At 35.1% G+C, this 13,222-nt stretch overlaps 1 protein-coding gene across 2 annotated transcripts in view; it reads right to left on the bottom strand.

Moving 5' to 3' along the window:
• LOC126756575 (oxysterol-binding protein-related protein 1) overlaps nt 1-9,055 on the bottom strand; it is a 36,451-nt gene extending 27,396 nt beyond the window's left edge. The window contains exons 1-2 of one of the 2 annotated variants that reach the window (XM_050469761.1): nt 8,926-9,055; nt 3,696-3,758 (exon numbers count right to left, since the gene is read on the bottom strand). In XM_050469761.1, the coding sequence (XP_050325718.1) occupies nt 3,696-3,724 (29 nt within the window). In that variant the 5' untranslated portion in view covers nt 3,725-3,758; nt 8,926-9,055. Of the gene's footprint in view, nt 1-3,695; nt 3,759-8,370; nt 8,392-8,925 lie in introns of those variants that run through there. The other variant, XM_050469762.1, reaches the window with a different exon arrangement.
• Between the last annotated feature and the right edge of the window lie 4,167 nt (nt 9,056-13,222).

Genomic DNA, 13,222 nt, shown 5'->3' with positions numbered 1-13,222 from the left:
CGATTTCGATTTATTTTTGTATACTCTTTCAACATGTTGCTACAGAGTATAATAGTTTTGTTGACTTAACGGTGGTACGTATCACTTAAAACAATGGGAAATAGATATAGGGGTGACGAGAAAAATTGAAATCCGGACGACCGTCCGGGCGTGTAAGCTGTAACTTGAGTAAAAACTAAAACACCTTGCTCTGTACACATGTTTCTTGGCAAAAATTATGGCGGAGTTCGTAAGAGGGAACTGAGGGAGAGTTCCTAATCCTAATAAACTTATGCCAACGAATTTTCCACTCTTCATAGCACTTGGAAAAATCTTCCGGCATGATGGCCATCAGAGTCTTCTTCGATTCAGCTTTTACTACACCCGCGGCCAAGCGTAACTTACCATTAAGAAATTTCTAGCGAACACGTGTTCTATCACTCATTGTAACGGTACTTGTTGCGGTAATGGAATTTTTCCGTTAAGTTTTAACGAAGTGATCTTTGACTTACACAAATATAAAATTAAAAAAAAAAAATAAGTTGTGTCAAACATATATAAAAGTATATATTCCCCGTATTCTATTAAATCCATAAAAAAGTTACCCAAAGAACGAAAAAATTGAAAATAGTGAAAAAAATCAAGTGGTAAGTTACGCTTGGCCGCGGGTGTATATCCTCAATTGAGTCAAAACGGTGTCCTCGGATTGATCATGTGAATTTGTTGTATAGCCAGAAGTTACACGAAGGTAAATCAGGCGAATGCGGTGGTTGCGGCACGTTATTAGTTGAAAATGTGGCGAAATGATCACAAGTACCCAATGCAGTATGAGATGGTGCATTATCGCACTGCTTTGTTCAATAAATTCAGACATAGTAAAAATCGAAGAATTCACTTTTAGAGCCTCACAAAACGACACGTATCTCAAATAATAATGAATATTTTACCGTGAAATTTAGCATAGATATCATTAACAGTACTACCAACTTACAGAAAAAAAATTACCGATTCGAAAAACACGCGAAGTATAAATTAAAAATTCACCTTTCAATTTGATTACAGTAGTATAAGTATTGAAATAATAAAAGATAGAAAAAGAAGCTACAAACGCTGAGGTGATACCATATTTTCCCCATAAATTGAGCAACTTGCTTTGATTGGAAAGATATCTGAAATATTCAGAGAAGTTACAACATTTTCCCAATTTAGTCACAACTGTGCAACTTCGAATTTATTATTGAAATTTTTTGTCTTGTCTCAGTGATGTTTTGTCACTGACCCAACCGCTTAGTGTGATTCTGCAGAACGAATCAATCGACCTTGCGAAAGCATTAAACGGAACTCATTTGTCGGAACTACTGATATCGGACCACTATGTATAACATATATGTAGCTGCTATACAAGCTGAATGATCGGAATCAAGTTATATGGAGAACTTTTGCATTTTACAAGATATATTCACGAAATTTGGTATAGATTATTTTCTAAGGCAACAATGTAATCTCCGAATAAATTGTTCAGATTGGTTAACTATAGCATATAGCTGTCATACAAACCGAACGAACGGAATCAAGGGCTTGTATGGAAAACTTTCGCATATCTTCACGAAATTTGACATGGATTACTGCCTAAGGTAATAATATAATCACCGAAAAAATTGTTCAGTTCGGATTACTATAGCATATAGCTTCCATACAAACTGAACACATAGTTACTAAAAGAAATGCTCCTGTGAAGGGTATATTAGCTTCGGTTCAGCCGAAGTTAACGTTCTTTTTTAATTTTTGTAAAATGGCCTTTACTATATACAGGGTTTGTCCTGAAAGAAATGGGACAGAGTCAATTTAAAAAAATTTATTGAATCAATCGTTACAATTCTTTAAAAGCACAGCTGCAGCTGCTCACAAGAAAGGCGGTGTGAGCTGGAGTGTTGTTGTGGTGCAACTTCAAATCGACTGCGATGTCTTGTCGGAACGTTTGGTTTTAACAAGACGGCAACACTTCCCATATATCGCATTAATCAATGGATTTATTCATAGAACACTTCGGTTACACACCGTTAGACTTTTTCCTGTTGGGATAAATAAAGTTTAAAGTCTATGCTTACATTCCCGCTTTGATTCAGGACTTGGAACAAAGCGTCACGCGTGTTATTTGCCAGTTAGAAGTCGAAATGCTCGAACGAGTCAACGAAAAGTGGACTCAACGGATGAACCATCTGAGATGTAGTCGCGGTAATCTTCAAAAAATAAATGCCGAAAAAGGTTCTTTTGAATGTTAATAAATATTCCCCACAAATTAAAGTTTCCGTATATTTTTCTTTAAAAAAAAATGAAACTTAAAAAAATGGATCACCCTTTTTAACAAGTATAAGTAACGCAATACTACGGATTTTCGTAATCCTTTCCTTCGACCTTTTGAGAGAGGCTAACATCACAAACGTTCTAAAGATGTACAAATTGTTGAAAGAGACTGACTTGCTAAAACATATTTAATATTAAGAATAAATCGTAGTTAGCTCTACTAACACCTTAACCATTAACCTTATATTAGATTACAGGCCCTTGTTGCTAGCGCTTCTAAATATTTATTTGTTAAATAATTTATTATTGTACAAATTTCTTAAAAATAAAAAAATAAAAAAAAAAAATAAAATAAAAATAAAATCGTAATCCTTTAGAAACGAATTCAAATTTCCTTTTCCGCTAGAGGGTAGTAAGGCAGGGGTGACTACTAGAGTTTCAACTACTGCAGTTCTGCAACTGTCCAAACAGAGATCAAAGAAATTAAAGAAAGCCTTCTTGTTCCAAAAAAGAGTGTGATTCTAACAAAAAATGTTATTAATGGGTTGTCAAAAAAGTGTTGCGGTATTTTTATTGATTTTTTTTTTTTTATTGAAATTGAAATGAATTTTTGATGACTCATGCCCAGCTCTTGACCGATGCTACGGCTGCTACTATGCCGGTCTTTTTCGACCAATTCAGCGATTTTATCGCAATTTTCGACGACAGGCCTTCCGGAGCGTGGCGCATCTTCGACCACCTCTACACCAGAACGAAAACGTTGAAACCATCGTTGTGCGGTGGAAATGGAAACTGTATCGGGTCCATAAACTGCACAAATTTTATTGGCGGCTTGAGATGCATTTTTGCCTTTATCGTAGTAATACTGTAAAATATGCCGTATTTTCTCTTTATTTTGCTCCATGTTTACGACGCTATAACTCACGAACGACTTAAAAGAAACGACAATCAATCAAATACGTGTTAGCGTGAAATGGGCTTTCCAAAAAGGTACAACATGACCCGATGCGACGAATAAAACAAGAACTACGCGCTTTCAGCGCCAACTAGCGAAAATACCGCAAGCCTTTTTTAACAACCTATTTTATTACGGTTAGCAAAGCGGTTTTGAAATTTCGAATATCTCTTAGAGTTTCATCGAAGATAGTGGTAGATAGATAGATTATAACTAATAAGTTCCAGGACACAATGATTTTCCAGAGAACTGTGCAGTAAATGAAGGAGCCAGATCGACGCTACTCTACAATTAGGCTCCTTTAAAGAGGGCATACAAGCAGGCAAACGTGGCATGAGTGGAATATAAGGATATTTTCTATATTATTTAAAAATTGTATGTAAACATTTGATTAATAATTGAAATAAAAATTAAGCAGTGAAGACATTTATGAATAGGTGTTTTAGTTAAGTCTTACCTTTGAATAAAGGATCCGTTGTTAGTCATATTATTTTCTTTTTATTGGTATTTTACTATTTCACTGAAATATAAAGAAAATTTATAATAAATACATATGGATGTGTAAGGCTTTAGCTTATTTTATTATTTTTTATTATTATCTTCTTTCTGATAGATATAGACACAGATATAGACTTATATATATGTATATGTACATGATCAGGATGACGAGACGAATTGAAATCCGTATACTTGTCTGTCCGTCTGTCTGTGCAAACTGTAACTTGTGTAAAAATTGGTATATCGTAATGAAACTGAAGTAAACCGTCAACAAACTGATTGGATCTTTATAGTTCACCATGCGCTAAATCTTAGAAAGGACCCGTGAAAAACGAGGTTTCAGACAATGCGACTCCCTAACGTGCAACTTCTTCAATCTTCTCTTGGAGAAAATAATTCGAGCTGTTAGTTCTCTCCGGACTGAATAGAGTGAACAAGCGCAAGGCGAAATATCTTCTGTCATCAAACAAACAGTCATCGCACTCGTCACTAGGCACCCACGTCACTGTTGACAGTCATAACTTCCAGTATTAACACCAACTACAACGTCAGCCTCAAAATCCAATTCTAGCCAACGGGTACTACTTCGGACGGAGTACGCAGTTGAGAAGTCCTCTCTCGACGAACAAAAACTAAACTCTACAAGTCACTCATCTATATGGTGCAGAGGCATGGACGATGACAACATCTGATGAGTTGGCGCTAGGAGTTTTGGCGAGAAAGGTTCTGCGGAAGATTTTTGGGCCTTTGCGCATTGAGCTGTACGTAATATACGACGACATTGATATAGTTCAGCAAATTAAGAGACAGAAGCTATGCTGGCTAGGTCATGTCATCCGAATGGATCAAAACACTTCGGTTTTGAGAGTGTTCGACGCAATACCCGCCGAGGGAAAGCAGAGGAAGACCTCCACTCCGTTGGGAAGACCGGGTGAAGAAGGACCTGGCCACACATGATAAATGTCATTAATGCCAACAGGATTCCCAGATAGACGTTCTTATTTCGTTTTATAACAATAACGACAACAGGAATAGGACCGAATATAACAGTTTAAAATTTTGGAAAAAATACATTGTCTGAATGCTTTGGAAAACATATACTTTTGTTGGAATAAGATAGCAGAAAGAACTTTCGATTGCGTCAGTAGGAAGGAATTTGACCACCATAACTGAAATTATGGACCAATTTACTGCAAATGATCCAAATTGAAAAGGAACTCAAAAAAAGCCGGTGCGATAAAGATGCTGTATACAATTATTAACAACTTTTAACAGAATGCTAAATTAAAATGCAAACTACATTAGATGCTTTCTTGACAAAAAGACAGAAAATTTTTAACTCCAAATAATCTGACTTATTTTTTGAAAAAAATAATTGTTTGGTTTTATTATTAAAATATAATGAATAACCTAACCAATTTTCATAGCCACGTTTAGTGCTATTTCGCCTTACGATCTTCTTTGATGGGACGTACCTACACATTTAGCGGGGTCTTGTAGTGCCAAAAATATGTTAAATTATACTACATACAAGTATCATGATTTTGGCTGTTTTAGCAAACCTTATGAATAACACGACTCTACAAAAAAATTTTCGTTCGATTTCCTAAAGTTTATTTTATAATTTTCTGATTAATTATGAACAAAAACGAAAAGAAAATACCTTTTTTTCGTATAAAGTTTGCTTTTGTAAAAGTTATAGTAATAATACTCATTTTTTAATACTTATTATAAAAAAATTTTTCCCGAAGTTATCCGAAGCAAAGGTTAAGGCAGGGGTTTTTGTTGGTCCGCTTTCGCCGATCAAAAATTTCCAACGTTGCTGGATCGTATTCAAAAAGCGAGTTGGAACAGTTTCAAAGCAGTCGTTTCTGGATTCTTAGGAAATAACAAAGCCGAAAACTACGAAAACCGGAACGGTCGGAACTAATCGAACAAAAAACTTTACGCGAAATTTTAAACGCGTTTTTCTTAAATTTTTGACTTCTTCGGAACCATACCCGTACTGAAACAAATAATTAATAAAAAAAATGAATAGTAAAAATATTAATTGCCTTTTTTTTACGACAATTTAAAAATTACCTGAAATTCATGCTTCTAGACCAGAATATCCCCTTAATCAGTTTATTGAAGTATGGTAACTTAGATAATAAAAAAAATCAATTTTGAGTAACATTGCTGTTGTTTGTAATTTTCGTTTTTATCCCAATTAGCAAGTTTGAGAAGTGTTCCGACAATTAGGAGAAGCGCTGGCATAAGTGGGGAGTGTTTTGAATGCGCAAATTTAATGTAGACGATTGATGAAATATTTTTATAAATGAAAATTCCTGTTATTTTTTGAACACCTCTGGTATTACTTAAATATCGCCAGAATATTTTCCCAAATGGGTGTAAATTTATATTAATACTTTCCCTAACCCCATATACCTGAAAGATTTTCCATCATAACTTTAAGTCAAAATGATGTGGGTTAGCCGAGAATAACGTAAATAACGAAGTATAATAGGGGCGTTCTCTTGCTCTTCCAAAACGACAGCTGACACGGGGTTGGTTGCAATTATTTGTTTTCGAGTCACTGCACGAAAATAAACTTGAGTTTTGGTCTGAATTATTTTACACCCATTGCAAATAGTTCTCTGCGTCTGTAGGTGTACCAATTGGAAAATTCTAAAATTCGTGCAATACTACTGTGATCAAATTGAAAGGTGAATTTTGTCCATTTCATCTCCTACGAAGTAGTCCCCTCTCGCTGCGATACACTTATGTCAACGAATTTTCCAATCATCATAGCCCTTGGAAAAATCCTCCATCGTGATGGCCATTAGAACCTTCTTTGATTCAACTTTTATATCCTCAATTGAGTGAAAACGGCGTCCTCGGCCTGAAGTTGCGGCACGATATTAGTTGAAAATGTGGCGAAATTATCGCACTTCTTTGTTCAATAAACAGACAAAGTAAAAATCGAAGAATTCACTTTCAGAGCCTCACAAAATTTTGCATATACATACATACGTCACTAACAGTACTACCAACTTCAGAAAAAAAACTTACGATTCGAAAAACACGCAAAGTATAAATCAAAATTCAATTTGATCACAGGTACAGCGCATGAACATAGCACATGACAGTTGTCAAATTTTTTGTGTCTACCTTTATGAAAAATATAAATATAAGTTATGAGATATGTATGTGTTTTCTTACTTTCGATGCAATGGAAAATATAAATAACATACACCCTGTTAAGAAAGGGTCGGAAATTCTTCATTTTCCTCCCTCATCTCCCGCTTAGACAAGAAAATTGCCCATTAAAAATGTTTTGACGATTGGAAGAAGCGTTGGCAAAGTAATCAAACAGATAAGAAAATCTCACGACCTCCTCCAATAATGATATCGAGTGACTGTGAATACCCAAAAATATATAATATTACGAATAATGAGGCTAAAAAAAGGATCTGCTTTTAAGCTTCTAAATAATAATACATATAAAATCAATACATCAGCCTCTGATGATTATAGAAAGTTAACCAAAACTCTGTCTACACAGAATTTACCATGGTTTTCTTATGAAAATAAGCAATCTCGACCAATTAAGGCAATCGTTAGGAACTTACACCACTCAAACAAGCCAGAGGCATGCTTAATATCAGACCTTCATAAAAATGTAATCAAAGCTATACGCATGACATTACTTCGTATCGGTCTGTATCTCTCCCGCCAATACTTTCAAAGCTTTTGGAAAAACTGCTTGCAGTGCGTCTTAACAACATAAGTGAAGAGAGGAAGCTGATACCGGTGCATCAGTTTGGCTTTCGAAAAAATCACTGCACTATTGACCAAGTACATAGAATAACTCCAGTCAGTGAAAATGCCTTTCTAAAGCCTTTGATAAAAGGCTCCTAAACAAAATTAAAACGCTTTTACCAAAAAAATATTACAATATTTTAAAAGCATACTTTTCGGATCGTTTTTTTTTCGAATTAAACATGGAGACATGTACTCTGATTGAAAGGAAATAAAAGCTGGTGTTCCTCAGGATAGTGTTTTAGGACGCATCCTTTACCTACTCTTTACATGCGATCTACCACAGATGACAATTGTATTACAGCAACATTTGCAGATGATACTGCGCTTTTGTCTGTCGGCAAAACACAAATTGCATCAGTTGCATGATCGCAAGAATATTTATACAAAATATTTGAATGCAAAGCTAAATGGCAAATAAAATTAAACGAAACTAAATCAGTATACATATATTGATTTCACATACAATAATACTAGACATAAATCTCTGTACTTAAAGGGTGTGCAAATACCATATCACAATGCTACGAAGGAATGACCATGGACACAAAACTAAGATGGAGTGCACATGTCAAAAAGAAAAAAAAAAAGAATTAGAAATAAAATTCATAAAATAAAACAAAAACAAAAGTGACTGAAGATTTTGTTTTTGATTTCTAAAGCTCTGCCGAGCTTTAAAAAACTGTACCCAAGGATTTATTTAAGTGAAAATAATTATTATTTAATTATTTATAGTTTAAGATAAAAAGGAATAATTTTTTGTTTGTATTATTGGAACAATGGAATAACATTAAATCTACAATCTCTTGGCAAACCGCGATTTTCCAACTTACATGTTTGTAGCTTCACTGTAATAATAATGCCAATGAGTCATTGCTACGAACATGTCAAAAGCAAATATCTTACTGTATGTTGTACTATTTCCCCGGCTTTGCGAGAGCATAAAATCCTTACTTGTATAGTTTAAAGTATTTCAAGAACTGAAATTATTTCAAGAGCAAGCATACACATACATATGTATATAAGTTGACAGGAGAAGGAAAAAATCTACATACATACATACATATGTATATACTATAGAAACCACTCTAACCGAAACAGCTTTCGTATTTTGATAACTTGGATACACCATATGTAAATAACATAACGTGGTGAAACATAATCAATAAATATGTGCAATTTACATTTGCACAAAAATATTTCTAGCACCAATACAAAAAAATGTGCAATTATAAACCTAATTGTTTGTATTTAAATTATGAATATACATATAGTATATGAAAGTCACCGCAATGTGATTTATTATACATATATTTTGTACATGTAATGCATATTGTTCAATATCAAAGGAATATTTTAATTTCAATGAATTTGATTAAAAATATTACCTTTTTTCTAACACATTCGACTAAATCAATCTATTACGTTTGTATTTATAAATTTAAAAAATTGAGCTGCTAAATCGATACTTTAGATTCACATACGGATGTAAACTAAATTTCAACCCAACTTTCTTCAAGATAATAGTGACGTAGAACTTTGTTATTCGGTTTTCTAACAAGGATTCTATATATAAATACCGCAAATTATCACCAGGAATAAAGGGTTGTTAAACTTATTCCAGTGTGAGAGCGCCCCAAAATTAGCGTTTTTTATAACATTTTCCATTATGGCCAGATTTTGTGGGCATTTTGAAACAAACATTTAATACGAATAAAAACTACTATATAGTTGTTTAGAAACTATTTAAATCTTTTTAAAGTACACACAATCATTAAATGTTTTTAATTATTTTCCATTGCAAATAATAGTATGATGCTTCAAATTACAAAACATTTCATCAAATACCTTTAAATTTCACAAATTAATGTCCCTCTGTTTACATATTTTTTTCGGTCAAAGGACTATGATTTTTGTGAGGACAAAGCTTGTAATCATCATTATACCTAAGTATCGTTATTTTCACTTGCAATTTTCTCTAACCAGATCAAAAGAGTCTTAATCGCATTATTCATATTTAATAACTTTGAATTTCATGGAATATTAATATTTCATGTCCCAGTGGTTGATCATGATAAGTCTTAGCAATTGAACGACTTGCATAAAAAGTAATAATCAGTGAGTGTATTATTATTGCATTTAGTTGCTACAAATTTCTGAGTATTCAGCAATGTAGTTTATGTAAAACGTTTGAAACATGAATAAATAATGTATATTTATAACATTTTGACATATGAGATTGATTTTATTATTTCCACAAATACTTGCGAAACATTGAGGATTTTCCAATAAGAGATTTCTGATTTTTTTTTTCAAATGCGTTTTGCAGCCAAGTGTTGCCAAGATCAACTTCTTCCAATTGCGGTCATATAAAATTAATTATAATCGATCTATGCCGCTCTCCATTGACAGTACCGGTATTACCGTAGCGATGTTTAATTTAACTAACGAGGAGAAGATTCATGGACTTAAGTTTGATGCTGTCGTAACAGACTGTAAGAGAGTGTTTGAAAACTAAACTCAATAACTAAAGAAAAGTATCAATTTACAATCGCGATATGTTTTTAAACAGTCGCAACGTGTTGCTACAGGGTATAATAGTTTCTATCACCTAACGACTGCTTGTAACACCTAAAACTAATCTAGAATCGAATTACTAACACACCCATAAAACTTCATTAATCGTAAACATATAATGTGCCTTAACTACATAAATTCCCCATTGAGATACAAACTTTGTTTTGGTGCAAGGAATTCCATTAGGGAGAAACATCTGTGGTTTCTCCCAAACCACGTAAGCTAAATCAACCAAAATTGCTCAGGACAATTTTTTTTGCACCTCTTCTAACCTAGTGAAAATTAATTAATTGAAGAGTTAACTTTGTGTTTTGCCTTGACAATAATCTCATTGAATTTTTTTTATCAAGGCAATCGTAAGGGTTAAGTATAACTAACCGCATAACTATTTTTCTGTGAGCAAAAAATAACTATCATTTTGTAAGCGAAAAATAAAAATTAAGATATAACGATTATTTTGCCAATAAAAGATTAAAGTTTTCGACTTATTAATGTAATTCTCGAAAACACAAAACAAATCTATTTCTACATCCTATATGTATGTATATCCGACTCTTCCTTCATTATCGCTTTTTAGTAAACAAATTTATTTATCTAATCTTTTCGCTTCGAATACAGGATTGTTAAAAAAAATCACCAAATTTAAAGTACATCTTTTTATTGCAACTTAAGTAACAAAATATTTACTTAATACCCAAATCCAAATAATTTTTAAAGAATTTAAAAAATTAATTATTTCTGTCATTCTGTTCAGAAAGATGTTCATAATAAAACTAATAGTACTATTCATTTTAGTCATAATCTTAATACTTTGGACATTTTTTTCTACTTATTTATTCTTCTTCTTTAACTTCTGTAAGTCTTTTGCGGAAAAAGCGTTAACCACAGTAAGGATGTACAATGTGCTGTCCAAAATAAACAGGACTTTTTGAATCTAGCGCCCCCTGGTGGCGCCATCTATATGTCGATTGGTGCTTCAGAATCTGCTATCTTTATCGATTGTCCAGTGAGAATTTCATGACATTTCATTGAATATCGGTGCGAAAATGAGCTTCGAACAAAGAGCCAACATTAAATTTTGTTTTAAAATTGGTCAAATTTTTACCGAAACGTTTCAATTGATTGATTTAAAAGCTTATGGCGATGATTGCCTATCTGGTGGTTTCAACGTTTTCAAAGTGGTCGTTAGGACATAAATGACGATCAACATGTGGGCCAATCAAAATCCGTGATCACCGGAAATTCCATCGAAACTGTGCGTGAATTCATCAAAAATCAACCGAAATCATCATTGAAATTCATAGAAATGGAATTGAACATCTCCAAAACATTGATTTATCGCATTTTGACCAAACAATTGGGCTTACGAAAGGTGTGTGCGCGGTAAAAAGAAAGGGAGAGGTGCCTGGCTAGAAGATAGCAGCTACGGCAGCGGTTTTGTCTGGGTCAAATGCGACCTTTTTACAGTAATTAGCTGCTACTTTACGCCAAGCGATAGTATATAGGAATGCCAAGAAAAGCTCGACAATATAGATGACACAGCCAGGTCTATAGAAGGTTAAATTCCAGAGCCGTAGAGAAACGTATTAAAAGACCGGGATCCGAGGAAACCACACCAGACATTACCCTATCAACAGAACGCATGGCAGACTCAATAAAGAATTGGAAAGTCCTTAAGGATTACACTGGCAGCGACCATCACTACAACTCTTTCATGATCGCCACTGGAACAAACGCTTACCAGCACAAAGAACAGTATAAAGTGGAACATTTTGAAACTAAACACATCGAAATTCATCTTCGCAATAGACGACCCCATCTGGAAACTCCCCCATAATTGCAAGAAAAACTGTCGAGCACGGGCTTCCCACAGCAAACATAAAGCAGCAGTTTACTGGTGGACTGAAACTATCGCCCAACTTAGGCGCACATGCCTCCGCCTTCGCAGATCCTACACGAGATTCAGGGGCAGAGGAGCCGCATCCCAAGACGCCGAGCAATACAAAGCAGCAAAAAAAGAGCTGAAGCATGTCATCGACGACAGTAAAAAGAAAAAATGGGAAGAATTTCGAGAGGATCTAAACAGAACTCGGGTATAAAATAGAGATGATGAAACTCGGCGCTCGAGCAAAGTCACCTGACTTAACCGTTGCCATAATGGATCACATCGGGAACGCACTATTCCCCACACGCGAAATAAGGACTAGTGATCCAGAACACACTCTAAGATCTGCGCAAATATCCCAGTTTACCCTTGAACAGCTGCAACTAGCCATTGACAAGCTCAAGGCCAACAAATCACCCGGCCCGGACGGGATCCCAGCAGAAATCTTCAAAATAATCGCTATAGAGCGCCCGCCAGTACTACTTGAGACCCCAATTCGCCATCAGCATACTGTCCACTATGCACGCTTGACACAGCGGGAAAACTGTACTAAAGCCTACTTAAACCCAGACTCGAAGCGGTTATCAACGAAGCTGGAAGACTGTCCCCTAGACAACATGGCTTTAGACCCGGCAGATTAACGAAAGCGTAGAAACCGCAGCGCGTAGATGCCATAAATACAAAAGAATAGTGTTGCTGGTGACTCTAGATGTCCGAAACGCCTTCAACAGCGCTAGATGGATGGATGTGATCGACGCACTCGAGAAAAGCTTTAAGATACGGAACGGAGCTAACTTAATAAAAGGAAGCTGCTGTACAAAACGACAGATAGCATTCACGTCAGAAGCAGCACAAGGATCCATTCTAAGCCCAGACTTATGGAACATTAGCTATGACGCTATATATGTACACGACTACAGATATTCTTAGGACACAAAAAACAGTAAACAACCTAGGCGTAAGACTGGACCCCAGACTAACCTTTTGGGTACAAATCCAGCACGCCACAGGAAAGGCAGCGAACATCACCTCTCTGCTGAGCCGATTAATGGCCAACATAGGAGCCCAGAGAAAGCTCCTAATGTCGACGACAATCAGCGTCTTATTATATGGAGCCGAGATCTGGGCAGTCACGCTTAAAAAGGAAAACCAGCGTAAGGTAGTGGCCAGAGTGTACCGCACCGCAGTCCTCAGAGTTGCATCAGCCTACCGAACAGTATCAG

The sequence above is a fragment of the Bactrocera neohumeralis genome, chromosome 4, assembly GCF_024586455.1.
Source record: "Bactrocera neohumeralis isolate Rockhampton chromosome 4, APGP_CSIRO_Bneo_wtdbg2-racon-allhic-juicebox.fasta_v2, whole genome shotgun sequence".
Taxonomy (NCBI): Eukaryota; Metazoa; Arthropoda; class Insecta; order Diptera; family Tephritidae; genus Bactrocera; species Bactrocera neohumeralis.
This window is presented reverse-complemented; position numbering and strand designations above follow the sequence as displayed.